Source organism: Podarcis erhardii (genome assembly GCF_964252035.2).
Source record: "Podarcis erhardii genome assembly, chromosome: 17".
NCBI lineage: Eukaryota > Metazoa > Chordata > Lepidosauria > Squamata > Lacertidae > Podarcis > Podarcis erhardii.
The window spans coordinates 28,881,561-28,901,363 of NC_138515.1; the positions used below are offsets into that span (position 1 = coordinate 28,881,561).

At 42.1% G+C, this 19,803-nt stretch overlaps 2 protein-coding genes and 1 long non-coding RNA gene across 3 annotated transcripts in view; 1 reads left to right on the forward strand and 2 right to left on the reverse strand.

The window, feature by feature from the left end:
• On the forward strand, nt 1–10,724 carry PPP2CB (protein phosphatase 2 catalytic subunit beta). Its single transcript, XM_081845532.1, has 7 exons — nt 1–391; nt 2,780–2,989; nt 3,139–3,312; nt 4,588–4,677; nt 7,645–7,806; nt 8,853–8,971; nt 10,066–10,724. The coding sequence occupies exons 1-7, from the start codon at nt 290–292 to the stop codon at nt 10,136–10,138; spliced, it is 930 nt and encodes a 309-aa protein (XP_081701658.1). The 5' UTR covers nt 1–289; the 3' UTR covers nt 10,139–10,724.
• Nucleotides 10,479–19,803, reverse strand: part of GSR (glutathione-disulfide reductase) — a 22,122-nt gene continuing 12,797 nt past the window's right edge. The window contains exons 8-13 of the mRNA XM_081845295.1: nt 18,033–18,119; nt 16,039–16,200; nt 15,345–15,456; nt 13,529–13,660; nt 12,381–12,514; nt 10,479–11,605 (exon numbers count right to left, since the gene is read on the reverse strand). Of these exons, the coding sequence (XP_081701421.1) occupies nt 11,456–11,605; nt 12,381–12,514; nt 13,529–13,660; nt 15,345–15,456; nt 16,039–16,200; nt 18,033–18,119 (777 nt within the window). The 3' untranslated portion in view covers nt 10,479–11,455. The remainder of the gene's footprint in view (nt 11,606–12,380; nt 12,515–13,528; nt 13,661–15,344; nt 15,457–16,038; nt 16,201–18,032; nt 18,120–19,803) is intronic.
• On the reverse strand, nt 16,881–18,026 carry LOC309332644. The gene is made up of 2 exons (XR_014152278.1): nt 17,503–18,026; nt 16,881–16,978 (listed from the first exon to the last, which is right to left on the reverse strand). It is a non-coding gene; the product is annotated as an uncharacterized lncRNA (long non-coding RNA).

The window sequence follows — 19,803 nt, forward strand, 5'->3', positions numbered from 1 at the left end:
CACGGTGCCGGAGGGAGAGAGGGGGTGAGGGACTTGAGGGTGAGGCTTGGGCCTGTGTGTCGCGCGCGCGCGCTCTCTAGGCGGGCCGTTGGGCTTGTGACCGTTGGTCCGGGCCTCCCCCTCCCCTCCCCCTCTCTGCCCCCCTCAGTACCGTTGGCTTGTCTTTCTTTTTTCCCTTTCCTCCCTTCCTTTCCCTCCCTTTGGGCCGGTCCAGCCTGGACCACGCCGCCCTGGCCACGCCGCCCGGCGCTGCTCCCTTCTCCCACAACTGAGCGGGCGGCTGGCCAGAATGGAGGACAAGAGCTTCACCAAGGAGCTGGACCAATGGATCGAGCAGCTCAACGAGTGCAAGCAGCTGAGCGAGAGCCAAGTGCGGAGCCTCTGCGAGAAGGTGCGGGGCGGGCGGGGGGACGGGGGCGGGCGGCCCAGATCCTACCGAAATAAAAACCGTATATAGATCTGAGAGGATCGCTAGAGAAAGAGGAAGGAGGGGGGGGGAAAGCTGGAAATGACTCGGGCAAAAGGTTTGGACTTCTCCCTTTGCCAGCAAAACGGGTCCTGGGAAACCAAGGAGACAGTTTTGAGAAGGCTAAAGGTGGAGAGAGTTCTCTGGAAAAGGCGGCCAAGGCTGTGTAAAAGTACCCCCCCCCCAAAAAAAACCAACACACCACACATTTGCATATAGCAATTAGATTAAAAGCGAAGCTGACAGTCCACGAATGAAGCCGGTGGAGTATATATATCAATGTCATACTTTGAACCCAGGCTTTTGCCTTTCTTGGACTGTGGCTATTCTCCGCTCCCTGCGAATTTCTCTCCATCCTCATCATTCTTAGCACTGTTAAGATCTTGGTGCCTGGGGCCTGGTTTGAAATCTTGCTGTGTTCCTGGCAAAGGGCACTGTGGGATTGTAGGGAACGTTACAATTCACTCTCCTCCTCCTTTGCAATTTACTCTTCCCCGCGCGCTCGTGGGGAGATGGAAGTGTTGCGAAGGGTTCGGGCCACAGACAGATCACCGCAACTGTATTGTTGTTTTTTCCAACAACAACAAAACAAAAACCCACGATGCTCTCAGCACCGGATTTCCTGCAGCAAGAGGTTGCTTTTGCCACTCTTACGCATGCTGACCCACAGAGTACGCGTCCGCAGCAGCGGGTTCTGTTATAATCCAGGTATGAGCCACAGTACTGTATCACCCCAAGTACTCAGTAGGTGATGCAGTGCTTATGTGGTCACTACATTTTGAATGTATGTGTCAGACATTTTTTAGAGCGTTGTGCAAAATAGCACCGCTTGGTTAAAGTGCTTTGTCACTTTGAAGAGGAAAAAATGGCTTTATGACACAGTTCTGTATATTCCTTTACCTCCATAGCTGTCAACGTTTCCCTTTTTTTAAGGGAAATTCCCTTATTCCGAATAGGATTCCTCGCAAGAAAAGGGGAAAGTTGACAGCTATGTTTTACCTCCAATGATGGCGTTATCCTCACTGTTTTGCACACCCTGATCCAGAAAATTTTGGAACATTCTAGTTTCTTTATCCGAACTAGGTTACTTGCTTTTCCTTCCCCTCACAAGGTTGAATACAAAGAAGCCTGGGTGAATTTGACTTCTTTCAGAACTTTTGGACAGCTTCCCTCGGACAAGGCTTCTTTCATGGCTCTAGCTAGCCTATGAGAATATAGAGTTAACGGTGTGATCCTATACTTACCTGCTCAATGGGAACTACTCGCAGGCAGGTGTGTATAGGATTGCAGCCTAAACAGTACAAATAATGTTTACATTTTTCTTTTTGTTAGGAAAACAGCTGTACGTGTTTTCCACATATTTCAGTAATGTAAATTCTTGCAGTGCTCTGTATAATTGGATACAGAACTACCCCCACTTTTCAACTAAACATTCAACATCCATTACACTTAGCATTATGGACGTAGTTGCCCAGCCACCAGGAGTGTGACTTTGAAAGCTATGTAGTTACAGGCAAGAGGGAGCCACAGGAATCCCATAGTTTTGTGCTTATTTCTTGAGCTTTATAATATCTTAGTTTATTGGTATGTCTTTTGAAATCAGATTTTTTAAAAATGCAGGGCTGAATATGTTTATGTAGTCAGAAATATGCATAAATTAGTGCAAAAACATTGAAGCAATGGCTTCCAGAAGACCACATTTCTAGCACTTTTACCACTAAAATTTATACATAAATGAAGGATTTCCATGATTTATGGAATAGAAATGAGATGAATATTATTTAATCCATAGTAGATTAAATATTTTAATTTCTTAATAATGTTTGCTGCTGGTAGTAATGATAGGTCTGGAAGTGGAGTGCACCTAGGATAATAAGTTTTAAGAATATTGATTTTGCTTATCAATACAATTTTTCTTGGAGTGGATAAACACATCCTGAAGTGTCAAGCAAGTGCTTTTTGAACATTGTAGGGCCTTGCATTTGTTGAAATAGGGGTTTGGGGTTTGGTTGGAGATAATAGGTAGTTCCTGAACACCTGGAAAATTCCTAAACGTTATGCCAGTTGTGACTGGTGGGCAGACTTCAGGGAGGCAAACAGTAGGGTGGAGCCATAGCCAGTTACAGGCAGAGCCAGTTGATTCTAATTTTGCCCCCATCCTCTTTCCTGTTGAGTTCAACATGGAACTCAGTTCAACACTGAGATTAAGGACAGTCACTAGATCTTCTGTTGCAGCAGTTTTTCTTTACATTTGCATAAAAAACTGACTATATTTTGGTTTCAAATCTGATTGGTTGTTTTTTCTCATATTAGGCTAAAGAGATACTTACAAAAGAATCAAATGTTCAGGAAGTACGTTGTCCTGTTACAGTTTGTGGAGATGTCCATGGTCAATTTCATGACCTTATGGAGCTCTTTAGAATTGGCGGGAAATCACCAGACACAAACTATCTCTTCATGGGAGATTATGTTGACAGAGGCTACTACTCAGTGGAAACTGTGACTCTTCTTGTGGCATTAAAGGTAAGGTTTGTAGGTTCTGACTCCTGTGGTTTTAGATTAAAATATGCTTAGTAAACATTTTGCAATGAGATAAACTCCATGCCACCTGGAGTATAATGGTGATACCAGCTGATGGATCATTACAACATGTGTTTGTTCTTTATGGCTAGGTGCGCTACCCAGAACGGATTACAATTCTGAGAGGCAATCATGAAAGCAGGCAAATTACACAAGTATATGGCTTCTATGATGAATGTCTACGGAAATACGGAAATGCCAATGTTTGGAAGTATTTCACAGATCTGTTTGACTATCTTCCACTTACAGCTCTAGTTGATGGACAGGTATGATACTATTATTTTAGTGATACTCATAAAAAAGTTTGGCTTCAGTAAACCTGGAAACCATTACCAAGAATGATGCAGATGTGTGGAGGGGAAAGGGAACTCGTGACAGCCCAGCATTCCATCCCATATGTGGTTTTGCCTTCATATTCGGTGGTAATAGTACTGTACTAATGACTCTAAATTTCATGTCCTTAATTTGAATTGTTAGGTGTAAAATACATATTGTTTGTATTTTGCAGATAACACTGTAAAGTGTGAAACATACTTGTGTATGGAGTTCAGAAACTCTAGTTTAAGAAATGTTGATGCTTTTTGTTGACCTAGAACAAAAAAAAAGATTAGCCATTAAGTAAGCTACAGAACTTTTCACTGTGCAAAAAATTGATTGCTTTCTGGTGCTATTTGAATTGGAATTTAAAATGAATTTGGCTTGCGTATAGAAGTGCTTATGTAACAAAAGTTTTATTGGTTGAAGTGACCCTTCACTCTAGAACAAAGGAGCAACTTTAAAAAGTCCTAGGATTTTGATACCCTTTATTTCCCTCCTCTAGATGATGCAGATAGAAGGGGATTGTTGAAATGCTATGAAATCAACTATTTTCACAGAAGAGGCAGAAATTGTTTTTGTTACTCTTTGCTCTGTATTATGCGGGCTTAGATGTTAATGCATTTTGCCACATTTTTAGCATTGTGCTACTAAATTGATTGCTTTTGTGAAACTTGTTTGGGTTTACTGACAAACTATGGTTAATGGTGATCATGTGAGTGCTGATATATTGTGATTATTATTAACCATAGTAAATTGAATCAAGGCAGCTTCATAAACTGCCTTTTTGTTGACTTGTTTCAACAAACCACTGTTAAGATTAATTATAGCTTTAATGCAAGCTGCGTTTAGAGCAGAAGCAAAACTTCTAAACTCCAGGCAGCTGAAGAGGAAAGGGGAGGGGGGAACCTTAAGTTTGAGGCTCACTGCAGCTTATTATTGTAACCCTAACAATGGTTTTAGTGTTGCATCTAAAGTGGCCCGATGAAAAACCTGTTTCAGGTGATCACACAAGCTGGTGATTTTAATCTTGGGTAGAAATTTCTGTTCTCCCCTTGTGCAAAAACTGAGAAAGAAAGCAACACACAAGGATCATTGTCAAGTGCATGTTGCGACAGTAGCATAAAAATTGGTTCTTGGTATCAACAAATACCTCAAGCGAATGAAGAGTACAACCCCTTGGCAGTGCACATAATACATTTATTCTGGTTCTTATTCTTCTACAGATATTTTGTCTCCATGGAGGTCTTTCCCCATCTATAGATACACTGGATCATATTAGAGCTCTTGATCGTCTGCAGGAAGTTCCACATGAGGTAATATCAATGAAAATGCATTGTGACTCAGAGTATACATTGAATTGCAAATATATACATTAAATATAGAATAGGGTATGGTATCATATCTTTGAACTGAATCAGGCAAATATAATAGCTAGACAAAAGGGTTGCAACATGTAGTTGATCAGTTAATTGATTAAAAAATGTGTCGGTTGCCTTAATTAGTTTGCAGATCTTTATCCCTTAAAATTATTTTTCATTCTAGTCTTTATAAAAATGGGATGCAGTCCTAGTTATGTACCTGAGTAAGTTCTGTTGACCTTTGTGGGCCTTACTTCTGAGACATGTATAACATGTATAAATTGAGATGTCCTGAGACATGTAGACATGTATAAATTGTACATTATGAGGCATTCCCTGTTGCATGTGTGTGTGGAAATGCCTTTTAAAATTTTGCAAGCTCTGATCAATCTTAAAAACCAAGTGTTATTCTTCTACGGTACTATTTTTTTTTTGTATGACTTTAATTGGATGGCTAGAAAATGAACAGACCAGAACTTCTACTTCATAATTTACCATAATAGGGTCTGTAAGAACAAAATGTCTGCACAGCTTGGGTGTCATATCAAGCCCTGAACTGGTGGTATAGATACTTCGTTCCAATAATATTTTTTCAACTCTCCCTAAATTCAAATATCTCAGGGTGGGTGACAATATTTCAAAGGATAATAACACATCTAGTTACTTAAATGAAAGCAGGTAAAAAATGGGAAATTACATTTCACAGTGTGAAATGTAGCAGTGGGCTAATATTCATAAATGCCCAGCCTGGTGTTGGAATGTCAAAAGCATTGGGGCCTGATTTATTTCCAGGAGGAAGGCATTTCATAATCAGGACGCCACCACAGAGAAGGCCATGGACCACATATCTGCAATACTTCTTAACACAGATGTTTCCCAAATGGTTTATTATGTGCACTCATGGCAGTGATACATGACTCATTCATTTGCACTGGATTTTAGTCACCACAGAATGCACTTGGATAACAACAGTTCTGTAGCAACTGGAGTTGATCTCCTGTAACTTTACAAAGTGGCTAGTACATTGCTACAGCTGAAATATGTTTTAAAAGAGGAAGACTAGCTTTTTGAAGAGGTTGAGAATTTGTAGATAATAATAGTAATAATAAAATTTTATTTATATCCCGCCCTCCCCAGCCGAAGCCAGGCTCAGAGCGGCTAACAACAGTAAAATAATACAACATTCTAAAATCAATTCATTATAAAATCAGTTTAAATCAAATTAATGGCAACCATTGGGCTAGAGTTCTGTGAGGATTACCAGAGGAGGGGGTCAGGCTGTGGCTTGGCCAAAAGCCTGGTGGAACAGCTCTGTCTTGCAGGCCCTGTGGAAAGATGTCAATTCCCGCAGGGCCCTAGTCTCTTGTGATAGAGCGTTCCACCAGATCGTAGCCACAGCCGAAAAAGCCCTGGCTCTGGTTGAGATCTTCTCTAGAAATTTATAGTTGGCTCCCCCTTTCCTAAAAGCACTTTGTATCAGGATTTAGCATCCGCATTCCAACAGACGTAGGAAGCACAAGGATATGTGGACTGGTCCAGTCCCCAGCATCTCAGGCACACCCGGCTTTTCCAAGTTAAGCAGGGAAATCTCAATGAGAATTCTAAACGTGCTTGAATAAGTGAGGATAGAAGCTCATTCAGACCTTAGTGAGGGTGGGTGGAGTAGACAGACTCATGCAGGGACCTTGGTAGACATGATGCCTGAATAGGGCTGTTGTCTTATATAAATTGAATTATTCTGGGTATTTGTAAATAATAATTTGGATGTCCATACATGAGTTGAAAATTGTGGTGTTAATTACTTTAGAAAGTTGAGATTATGCCTGTAACCTGGCTTTGAAAGTTTACCACATGCTGGTGCACACAAGAATGTTTTACTATAAACAGTGCATAAAATTTCTGTAGCTCTGTTTTGTTTGAGCTGCAAGGTAGATCATGGCTCCTTTCTTCTGTTTGCACCACAATGACTATGTAGTTTAAGAGAGACACGGACGTGCATCTACAGTGCTATATAGTTAGAAGGTACATTTTAAACTGATGCTGATGTCATGCAAAGTTTGCTTGATGAGTCAGTTCTGAGATTATGCATAGCTTTCACATTGGAAGGGTGTAGACCCTTTAACTAAAACATTTCATTTGTGTGCTTGAAGCTGGAATTATGCCTAGGTACTTTGCATGCAAAAGCTGATCTTGCAGGATCCTGGCATCCCTCAGCTGTTCTTTTGGATTTTCCTTCTTTGTTTAGCTGTCATCTGGTTTCCGTTCTTCCTTTTGGGAATTGCCTTAGTTTTTCTCAGTGCCTTTACTGCCTCTGGTCCTTTCAACCTAGTTTTCATTTCAACTGAAATTACACTTTTTCTTTACCAATTTTCTCTCTAAACAGCACTGTGGCTTTTCTGTTCAACTTGATCTTTTGCCAGATACACACACAATAGTTCACATACTGGTGATGTTCATTTATATTTTCCTGTTTTTTCCTGGTATGCTTTTTTCTATTTATTGACTTATTTTTTTATCCTGCTTTTAGTTCTTCTGCTCCATCTGTGTTTGATTGTTTCTGGTATTAACTTTTCTTTTTGGCTTGGAATGTATGTATTTTGTTTTGATGCTTTTACTTCATACACCTCTTTGTTTGCCAAACTCATCTGCTAAGTTTCTCATCACTTTTACAGGGGGGTTGGGTGATTTTTTTCTATTGATACTGTTCACGTCTCTGATTTTCACACTTGTTTTCTCTAGATAGGTTTCATTTTCAAATTCCTTAAGACTGTAACAAACCACTTTTCCTATTTCTCTGTAAAATGTTTTTATTATATAGAATATGCAATATACTTAAGAGATCCAGGAGCTTAACACTTTTTAGATTACCTTTTGCAATATTTCCCCCCTTATGTAACATATTGTACCATTTTCTTTGAACAGGGCCCAATGTGTGATCTGTTATGGTCAGATCCAGATGATCGTGGTGGCTGGGGGATTTCTCCACGTGGTGCAGGCTATACATTTGGTCAAGATATCTCTGAAACATTTAACCATGCCAATGGGCTTACATTGGTGTCTCGTGCTCACCAACTTGTAATGGAGGTATAATTACTCTGTTGCACCTAGTCACCTAAGGCTTAAAAATGAAAGTCTGTCTTTTTTGGAAAGAAGGTTGTATAGTCTCAGCATCTTGAATTTTTATGCTATGTAGTAGGCACCAAAAATGTCCTGTATCTTAGAAGGTGTAAATTAGTATAGTATTCATCAAGAATTATCAGAACACTATTCAGAGTAAATAAAAATGTTTACACGTGTCACAAATATATGGTTCAATTAACTTTATTTGCCAGTGTGCCAGTTAATCCTGTAATATTAATGTCTCTGTGACTGATTTTAGTTCATACTAAATTAATTTTAAGGGGACATTTCAAGTGAGCATCCTACGTTTTCCAATTTGCTAGTGGCTAGGGTTTGATAATTCGCCACGAGTTACAGAGAATGTTTAAAGATGTAAAAAATGGTGTTTGCATTTGAACATAATTAGTATTCATTGAGATAGTGCAAAGCATGTTTGCTCTGACTCTGAAGTTTGTTTTGTACCAGTGAAAATATATAAAGCAAGGTAGGATGCATTCCTAAGGTGGTGGGGAGGGCGAGTCAAAGATGGTCCTGCTGGGCTTGTGGCAGCACTGTGAAAGGGAGGACAAAGGAGCAGTCATACATTACTCCGTCCTTTTCTTTTTATTTAAACTATTTTCCTCCCATTGCAACCAATGCAAGGGAGATAGAAAGGAATAAAGTTTTCAGCTCCAGGGCTGTAGTTTAGTCCCTGGTGTAGGACTTGTCAGGGTACTGGGAAGGCATTAGATCAAAGTATTTTGGCCTATCCCCAGCATGTCTCTTTATCACCTCTGATCAGGGTAGAGCAAGAGTTGTGGAAGTTTCAGCTATGCGGAAGGGGAATTTAGCGTCAGAGCTTGCTTTCTGCTGCCAGAGAAGGGAATTAGATGCTTCCTATGACCCCTGGATCTCCCTCCTAAGGGTCATGGGGTTACTGGCCTTACACCTTTTAATCTAGTTACACCTTTTTAAGAAGAAATTGGTTGATACTTTTAACTGAAAGCATTTTCTCCCCCCCCCCACTGCAGGGTTACAACTGGTGTCATGATCGGAATGTGGTCACCATTTTCAGTGCACCCAATTACTGTTATCGTTGTGGGAACCAGGCTGCTATCATGGAACTAGATGACACTTTAAAATATTCCTTGTAAGAAACATGAGCTTGTTTTAACAATGGGGGTGGGGTTACAAGGGGTAAAGTTCTCTGGCTTGTGTTAAGTGTTGATGAATTCTATAGAGTACACCACTTTTGCAGTATGAACTCTAGTTTACATATGCTGGAAGCCTAGTTACGGTTTAGCACAAATGTGTGGACTTGTGGAGAGGAGATTGCAGCCATTTTGCTCCTTTCCAGTTGTTTTGCTGCTGCACTGAGCGGGACAAAGCTTGGCTCAGCATGTTGAAATCTGGGCTCGGGGATTAGCTCATCTGGACAAGCTACAAGCCCTAACCCATAGGACAAACTTTGGTTACAGCTTGTGGTCAGGCTGCAGAGATCTAAACTACAAGCCAGAGTTTGGGTGACGTGAAGTAGTTATGGCTTAGTTCAGTAGCAGGCTGGGGCGGGGGATAGACTGCTCACATTCCAAGGCTTAGTGTGATGTGCAAACTAGGCCTTAATGTTCAGAAAATGATAGCTAAAACATAAGTAATATTTTTGAAACTGTATGTTAAAAGAATACTGCCTTTTGTTTTTAACATCACTCAAGTTGAATTGCTACCTCGTCTAATCAAGGAACAGGACACATTAATTTGGGAATTACACCACAAAATAGTCACCTTCAATGTAGGGACAGAATTTTAAACAAATCATGATTAAAACTATGCTAAATGGGTCCATTTTTATTTCAGCGGAACTTCTCCCGCTCAAGCCCTAATAGAGGGTGAAAGTATGGGAAATGATGACTGAAATATTGATAACGTTTGTTGCAGTTAATAAAAAGACAATTTCCTTTTTTTGATTCAGTGTTGCATACCATTTAGTGAAAAATGGGTAATTGTCTACCGTAGTCAAGCAAGCACAAACATTGTCCTCTTGAAATCCTAAACCCTTGGCTGAAATACTATTTTCAGTTTTGGCAAACCTGAATGATCTTTATTGGCCTGACATTCTGCAATAAGATAGCTTAAGAATGGAACTCATGGAAATGAGAGTGGGGAGAGGACAGGTATGGGATTTAATTAATAAAAATGCAGCAGTTAATGCAACAAAGCACTTAATCAGCCTTTTCCTTTTAACAGCCTTCAATTTGATCCAGCGCCTCGCCGTGGAGAGCCTCATGTTACTCGGCGTACCCCAGACTACTTCCTATAAACATCTCTTCCTCAGCCTGACCTTGATCAGTAGTAGTACACCTGGCAATTTTTGAAAAGCAACAATTTGTGATAAGTTGAGGTCTGTCTCAGCGTAAAGCCTCTTCATGGACCAAACTGTGCCATAATGAGGATGATGAGCTTTTGAGCACAACTTCAGATGGACTTCAACGCACTAATCAATCCTTTATCAGCCAGTCCAACAGCCAGTTTGCCTGCTGTAACTATAGTAATTGTTTTCTTCTGGACTATTCAAAGAGGAAAGGTAACTAACAAACTCATCTCCCTGTCATGCTTACTTGTAAATTTTAGTTGTAGTGTTTAACTGGCATGTATTAACATTTTGAAGTTTAAGAAAAATGCACAAACTAACTTCCTTCTTACGCCTATCACCCTCTATTTTATTGACATAAGTAACTTAACTGCAGAAGAAAGTTCCTCTTGGGAGTATGTTGTCATAAGCTTTCCCTCCATTTAAGCTAGATTACTGTTCTGTGTTGATCCTACCTTTTTTCTGTATATTTGTCAAAGTGCTTGCATCTTATTTGATGTATTTGAGCAAATAAACTTGCAGATCATTACTCCAATCAGATGGGTACACTGAAATGAAATAATTTCTCTTTCTCATTCATTATAGGGGATTTATCAGTTGTTGGAATACTGCTTCTTGGCATTAAATATCTGGCAGCTAAACACGTAGGACCAGGGCCACAAACATAGCATGAGACTGTTTGCACTCACTCTTCCTTTCATAGTAATATAAAGGTAATAGTCTAGTTTATATCATGCTAACTAGTATCTGCAACTAAATATTTAGAACTCACATTTTGATATGCTGCATAAGACAGTAGCTATATCCCTCATAATGAAGTAAAATGTTAACTTGTTCTATTTATGTAAAACTATATTAGCTCAAATTCACATTACAGATTTAACTTAACAAAATGTGGGTGAAGACACTGCCTATTTTTCCTTATAGTTGGTACCTTTTATAAACTTAGTTCTTTTGCAAGTTGTAATTTCTCCTAACATTTATTCTCCCTCCACAACTTAGTTTACTGCAAAATAATCACTTTAAAAGCTTCTGTAAGAATTGAATGACAATTCCATCCCACAATGTTAAGATGATTTAAGGCAACTTTATTCTTTGAGTATTATTATTCCAGTGCTGCATTTTCCAAGGGCTTGTTGATAGAAGGGCAAACGTTTCATTTACAGTTCAGTTGCAGTAAGAAAAGACAAGTTAATCTTGTATTGAATTAGAGGAGAGAACATGATTCTGTGAAGATTATATCTAGGCACCTTATTAAAAAAAAAATCAACGAAGTGTAACAAGTTCTTCAGAAGATGTTGGGTGGATGGCCACTGTCTGGTCAAAATCTGCTTTTGTTGCTCCCATTTTGACAGCCACAGCAAAGCCTTGAAGCATTTCATCACATCCTAACCCTTGCATATGAAGGCCTACCACCTTAAAAACAAACAAACAAACAAACATGTTAATTAAGGCTTTGGTTTTGCATTGGTGATTTAATACTATAATCAGACATCTCATTGACTCCCCAAACCAGCTTTCTTCATCAATAAAAATAGGCTTATGTTTACAGTGTTCTCCTTCTCCATTGGCCAGTTCTGCACAAAGTACAGCCATGTGTGGTGTCTAGATAAGTATAAACCAGTGGCGTAGCGTGGGGGGTGCAGGGGGGGCCGGCCGCACCAGGCACAACATCTGGGGGGGGGCGCGCTCGCCACCTCCGGAGTCGCCGAAGAGCCTCGGGCGCAGGCTGTAGCAGAGCCCCATGTCTCGCGGAACCGACGAGTTGTGCGCGCGTCCGGGCTGAAGGCGTCTGGCAGGCAGCAGCTCTCAGCGCTCGCCGCGGTCCCCGCGCGTCAGGCAGCCCCTCCTCACAGCCCCGCCGCCGCCGCCACTGCTGCTGCTGCTGCAGCTGCTGGGCCATGTTGCATTTTCCTCGCCTCTCTGCCCTCTTCCTCCTCCGGGCAAGCGGCGTCGTTTGGGCGCCAGCGCCAGCGGCAACTCGCCTCAGATCACCTGACACGGACCCCCCGCCGCCGCTACCTTACCGTAAATACCCCAGCCCAGGCAGCAGCAAGAAGAAGCTGGCAGCGGCGGCAGGTTAGGGCTGCAAATTACTTGCCTTGCCCCGGGTTAGGGCAACCCACGCTACGCCGCTGGTATAAACAGAATAGTTGCTCACAGAATCTTTATTCTTCCCCGTTTTGCTCACCTTCTCCTGTTTAGTTGCACACACCAGTTTCATTACACACTTCATTTTCCTTTTAGTTACAGCATGATACATTGGGATAAAAGAAGTTGTATATGTTTTGACATTCTCGCTTCCATATGTAGTTCTAGCTTCCGCTGAAACAGTAAGACAAAAATAAGCATATAGCCTACATAGCTAAGGAAGAGGAACCACAAAGCACAGCAATAATTGCCTTGCTTTAAAAGCCAAAAGGCAGGCTAGACGTGTCTGAATTGCTATGCTAAAGTTTTCGAAAGTATTTGACGTGTGTAAATACAGATGTTATAAAGCAAGAATTGGGAAACTGCAGCCCTCCAGCTGTTGTAGGCTGGGTGGGTGTGTCAGGACATCCACCAATACTTTCTACAGCACCTACAATAGTTATTCATAAATATCACAATGCACAACACTTTTTCCTACTCAGTTGCCAATCACACTTGGCTGGCATCTCCTACATTGAAGCCACCTCTCAAGCGTGGCCACATTTCAGTGGAAGTCAAGATGGACACGCCTCCAGTTTTGAACAGATGAGATCTGCAAAGAACATCTCTCTGTCAGCAAATACACAGTGGCTGGTGTAGGTTCCACCCCATCCTCCATGTGCAGGGCATGCCCACTGGCCCCAAAAAAGATTGGTGACCCCCTCCTGTAATCAAACAGCTCCCATAATCCCTAACCACTGGCCATGCAATATCTGAAGGGCCTCAGGTTCCCCATCCTGGTTTAGAGGGCCTGGGCTGCCAATTTTGCAACTCACAACTCCTTAACCTTTCACTTTCAGAGTTTAAGTCCCAATTTTACATACTAATATAGTTTTTTATGCTTTGAACAAATTAAGAATATGTCTTCTGCACTGAAGTTCAGGAGGATCCTCCACCATAGTCAAGGGGAAATGGGAGGGGATGAAGCAATTCTGCAGCCAGTCTCTAAATTCTAGTTAGCATCTGCAATGTGTTTACGTAGGCACAACCTTTTGTTCTTTATATAGCCTTGCCAAGCCACTGGCAGAAAATGTCCTAGAGCAAAGGATAAAATGGTATCGCATGTCACAAACGCTTAAGGTTACAGCGCCATTTCTTTTGCCCACTGAGCCATAGGAACAAGCAAGACAACAAGGCCTAAGATCCTACCTTCTGTTAGTCCCACCGTTCCAATAGGTGGGTGACTGAAGACCACGGTAGGAATGTTGGTGTAGTCAAGTTTAGAATCTTCTTTCCTCTCAAAAATCCTGTGTGCCAGTTTCCTTCCAGCAGCTATTGCAACTGTTAAGGATGAAATTTAGGCATGTCACCTGGCATAGTAGCAGGCAACAGTGTCCATTGCCACTCTCCTCCAAGGGACGCATGTAGTACAAGCAGCCCCCCCCCCCAATTTACATGGCGTAGGGTAAAGGTAAAGGAACCCCTCACCATTAGGTCCAGTCGTGAACAACTCTGGGGTTGCGGCACTCATCTCGCTTTATGTACAGCTTCTGGGTCATGTGGCCATCATGACTAAGCCGCTTTGGCAAACCAGAGCAGCGCACGGAAACGCTGTTTAATGATAAACTGTGGTATCTGCCCCAGTGCAGGCATGCTTACACATGAAGTGATCCAGTGGATGCAGCTGCATGGAGGAACTACAGTAAAGGTAAAGGGACCCCTGACCATTAGGTCTAGTTGTGGCCGACTCTGGGGTTGCGGCGCTCATCTCGCTTTATTGGCCGAGGGAGCCGGCGTACAGCTTCTGGGTCATGTGGCCAGCATGACTAAGCCGCTTCTGGCGAACCAGAGCAGCGCACGGAAACGCCGTTAGAGCAGTACCTATTTATCTACTTGCACTTTGACGTGCTTTCAAACTGCTAGGTTGGCAGGAGCAGGGACCGAGCAACGGGAGCTCATCGCATCACGGGGATTCAAACCGCCAACCTTCTGATTGGCAAGTCCTAGGCCTCTATGGTTTAACCCACAGTGCCACCTGCATCCCAGGAACTACAGACAGCCCCCCTTTTACGCAGGGGTTACATCCCGAGGCACCACGAATGTCAGTGAAATTGCATATAATTGAAACCCATTGAAAAAGCCTGCAGATACCCATTTCTGTCCCCGCCCTACTAGTGATGTTTTTATGACATATCCAGGTCAGTTCTGGGTTCAGCGCAATGCACGTATACACAGTCGCACGTGTATTGAACACGCGTAAACAGGGAGCTGCCTGTATTTACATCTCTCCATTGCACTGCCCATTTATTCCTGCTCTTTGCTTCCTGATTTTTAATCAGTTACTGATCCATAAGAGGGCATCTCGCCTTATCCCACAATTGCTACGTCTACTCAAGAGCCTTTGTTGAAGAACTTTAACAAAAGGTCTCCTTGATCACCCCTATTCCCCATGCTTCTTATACCTGAACAACCAGACCCAGTGATTTGTGAGTTTTTAATTTGCCAGGGATGTGGAACTACGGAACTACAAGACATTGCGGAACTACAAGTCCCATTGGAGTCTAACAACATCTGGAGGGCCAAAAGTTTCCTGTCCCTGGCCTAGAACTTCATCTCATCTCCAGAATTTGCATCAATTATTCTCCATATGACAGGGAACTAAAAAGCTTATATATTGTTTACTTGGTGTGGCAGATCTAAAGGCAAACCTGATAGACTTCTAACAAGTCACACTGCCACACAATTCTTTAATTTTCTGCTAGTGTTTCAGAAATCAGTGATAAGGGAGATACTAAGAGGTCATACCCAGACCTTATTGATGCAATAGATTTACTATGCTCAAAAGGAGTAGTATTCTGTATAGCACCCAGAGAAGTTGATGAGCAGAAAAAGATCCCCAGGCAACCACTTGATTATTTCCCCGTCTTCCTCCCAGTTCTCTCCCACGCTATTTTTGGTGCAGCATGCACAGGTTCCCACATAACATTATAGAAACCTTTTAAGCAAAATAGCATACTAATGTTACCTGGTGTAAGAAGAGCTTTCCCACATACATCTCCAACAGCGTAGATCCCCTTTCTGCTGGTATTTTGGAACTCATCAACAATAATATGACCCATAGAATCTACCTTAATATTCTAAAAATGGAAAGGATAGTTTAAGTCAAACACGACATTCTGGGAAAAGAGTATCCAAGACAAACAGCACTGATTCATCTCTTATTTCTAAGCTGTGTAACTTTTCAGAAAAGTTATGTGAACAAGGGAAGGCAGGCCTTTTTCTTCCCACGTAGCCTCAGCACACAAAACACAGGGAACAATTTCAGAGGAGTCAGGCATGAGCTGTATGCTTAGTGACAGGAGCTATGTGGGATATTTTTTCCATAACATTTAAATGACATTTACTATGTTCAGAGCTTTGCATGTATTATCTCAATAATCCTATGAAAAAATGCAGGTTTGCATAAAATATTTGCTGGTGGGTGGAGGAATTGTTACCTAATATGGTGGTCTGCTCTTTTTGTAAGTATTTCTATTCATTCTTTTTAATAGGCTAAACAGAACAGCTTTCTAACTGAACAAAATGAGTTTTTAACTGACTAAACACTGCAGCTCCACTCATAACCACAACACGATGCCAACTATCACATAATCCAGATTCTATATGCAATGTATCAAAATCCCACATTGTCTCAAAGAAATAAAATAATTCCTGCTCACCTGCTGGTCAAGATTTAGCCCCTCTGTGTTTGGCTTTCTACCAATGGCCCATAACAGACAATCAACATCCTCAATAGTTTTAAAGGTGGGTTTCTGACTTGGGGGAGAGGATGTTACAGTTACCGACAGCAGTCCTGAAGGTGACTTTGTGACCGACTTGACCTGTTGAGAAACAGGAGACTTGAGGACAAAGAGCAAAACAGTATGTACAATGACCAAAAAGACTAGCTGCAAGGAAGGTGGATATTAGGGCTCAACTTGATTTCCTGCTTCAAATTTGTTCTACAGTGGTACCTCCGGTTGCGGACAGAATCCACTCCGGAGCTCTAGTCGGATCCCAAGGTTTTCGCAACCGGAGGTGCCTGTTCAGCGCATGTGTGTGGTGCGGTACAGCGTTTCTGCGCATGTGCACATGGCGAAACCCAGAAAGACTTCTGGGTTTGCCGCATGCGTATCCCAAAGGGCACGTAACCAGAGGTGCGTGTAAGTACCACTGTATTTATTTCACAATTTGTTATAATATCTTTTTAAAAAACCCTTTATTAGATTTGACATGTCAAGTTATAGGCATGGCTACATGCCTGCCACAATTCTGTAGAGAAAAACACAATTACGTTGCACCATTACAGATCCCAGCTTCCTTGGGATCTCTTAATTTCGTTTGAAGAAAAACAACAAGGGCTGCTGGAATCTTGAAAAGTGGCAGCAATGGCCAATTATGTTTTCCAGTGATCGGAGGATGGGGTTGGAGTGTCGTGCATTGCTCCTATGCTTCAAACATGCAGAATAAATTATGCAAAAGAAGTACTATGGAAAAAAGTATGCAAAATATATTTTTAAAAAAAGTGTTATGTGAAAAACCTGCCCTAATTGTTCTTGGCCTTTTCCAGTTTTATATCAAATTTAATATGTAAGGCCATTGGACAGGGCATGTCTGTGTCTTCAGAACAGTGTCTCGTTTGTTTTTAGGACAGGGAGGCCAGGACACCTGTGCCACAGAGAGGTCACTTTGGTGCTGCTAATGCAGCAGAAACAATGCGAGAGGCAGCAGTTACGAGTTTCTGGTTTCTGCAGCCACAGCAGGCGCTGTGATTCTCCAGCGATTTGATTTCACCCCAGGAGGCGCTCTTCATTGTCTCCTGAGACAGAGAGATGCCACCTTCAAATAATATACAGTCATACCTCGAGTTAAATGTGCTTCGGGTTGAGTGTGTTCAAGTTGCGCTCTATGGCAACCCAGAAGTAACAGAGCGCATTACTTCTGGGTTTCGCTGCTCGCGCAAGCGCAAACACTCAAAATGACGTCACACACATGCGCAGAAGCGGCGAAACACAACCCGCAGATGCGCCATCACGGCTTGTGTTCCGTTCGGGATGCGAACGGGGCTCCAGAACGGATCCCATTTGCATCCCGAGGTACCACTGTAATTAATACAAGTTACAGAATTCAACCTTTCTTCATACAGAATGTGTGACTGACTGGTATCGCTACTCATCCTTGATTTAAGGACAGCTGCAGCTTTCCCAAAATGTACCAACCAAGGTGCAATAAATAGGAGCTCTGTTTTTCTGCTTATGATCTGGCTACTAGCCCTATTAAAAGCAGCTATAAATACACCAATAAGAGAAGCAGCATGGGCAATAAGTTGAAGAAAAAGGAGGGTGGAGGAGTATTTTGTTTACATGTTTGCTACTTCCTTTCATTAAGTATAATGCCACTCACAGAAGGAATTAAAGCACAGTTCCTCAAACTGGTGCTTAATAAAAGGTATTAATCCATTAAAACAAACAACATAGCAAGACAAGATGGGAACATCTCTGCATACTTTGCCCCGATAGAAGATCATTCAGCCCCACAAAAACAATCAGGGCTCTATACAGGATAAAATACAAAGGAAAAACACTAGTAAATAGTTAAAACAAAAATAACAAGACATTCCTCCCCTAAATAAGAGCACACAGATGATGAAAGTGATACAGTACATAGATAATACCTGAGAATGTTTCCAGACTTCTACACCACCATGCTCCAGCTCCTGAGTACAGTTTGAGCTGATCATTGAATCAAAGTTTCTCAGCACCTGTTCAGGAAGAACATTAAATAAGACTGTGAGGACACACAGCATATCCACATAACTCATTCAAGAGAGCTAGTGTAGCAGTTACAGCTGTTTCTGAACGCTTGTAATTTCCATATCACTGCATTTTTATAAGAAATTCCTGTAAACCGCTTTGAGGTTCACGTGAAAAACAATATATAAATACATTTAATAAATAGTAGTGGCTAACACCAGTCTGTAAACCTAGCAAGGGCAACTCACTAAACCATAATTCTCTAAGCCTCTCCACCCCAAACCCTCAACATGTGGATAATAATATTGGCCTACTTTACAGAGGTGTTGTACAGATTATTGAAGACATAATGGGAATTGAACATTCAGCAACATTATACAAACACTTAAGCATTATTTTTTCCTCTTGTTTTATTGCACTCAGGCTTTTGTCCAGAAGGAACCTGGGCAAAGTTTTGCTGCTTTTCAGATTACAATGCAGGTCAATTTCACAAGAAATGAGAAGGGGTGGTGCATTAATTGATCAATCGATCAATCAATCAATCAACCAATCAACCAATCCATATCAGTTAAAACCTCTTCCCCCACTTAAAATAAGGCATATATACATATATATTTTTGTATGCCACCTTTCCATAGTTCAAACCATGTTCAAGGTTGCTTCCAACATTCTAAAATTACATAATTATGAACAACAAAAGTAGTAATAAACAATAATTAAAACATCAAAAATATACAACCAAATTAAACAATTTCCACATAAATCATAGTAAGATCTAAAATAAAGATACAAAAATTAATACTGATAGCAACAAGCCCCATCAACAAAACACACTAAATAATGCCCCAGCCCAAGAGGCTGTTCAGCAGCCTTAAGCTTTTGTAGCTGGAGTCAGTCCGGGCTCCAGAGCAGGTGGAAAAAGGCCTGCAAGGCAGGGGGCAGGTCTTCCAGATCTCACAGCCAAGATGGTTTCTGGCCTGGATCTGGTTTATTGGGAATTCCTCTTCCTCATCCCCTAAGACAACTGTGAATTAAAAGCACTTGCAGCTCTCCACTTTACACAGCACTGACACCAGAAGAGCATGGCAGCCTGACCTCAATGGGAAAGTGCATCCCAGCCAGTGAGTCGACTACAGAGGCTGAACCTGTGGCCTTGGACAGAGCAACAGCTGGAAAACTCAAGTAACAGGGTCTGGATTAGCCAGTGCTAAGAGATATCACGTCTTGCAGCAGACAGGTCCTGGATGTCTCATAGCAATTGCAAGAGAAGGTTTGCATGTAGCTGGCTGCCGGGGATTTAAGGAAGGGTCCTGCTTGCAGTTTTGGAGAAACAAGGGAGCTGCTTGGGAGAGGAGAAAAGCTAGAGAGGTTCCACTCAGCTGGCAAATCAGAGTCTCTCTTCTTGCATAGCTTTTGAGTCCATGGCTCCCTTGACCAACTGCATTCTTTCTGCGGCAGCCCTGTGGGGCTCAGGAGCTCAGCTATGTCACCCCTTGCCTGCAGAGCTGGCAGCCTCTCGCCCTTTTTCAAACACCCTCCCTTGTGGAGTGTTCCCTCAACCTCCTCTCTCCCCTCCTTGGGAGTCCTCTGGGCAGCCGTAGCTGCCGCCCCTGGTCTGTGAGCTGCCCCCCCTGCCCCAAAGAGAGGTGCCTCCTCACACTGCCCCACAGGGGGCTGGGAAGCACCCCCCGG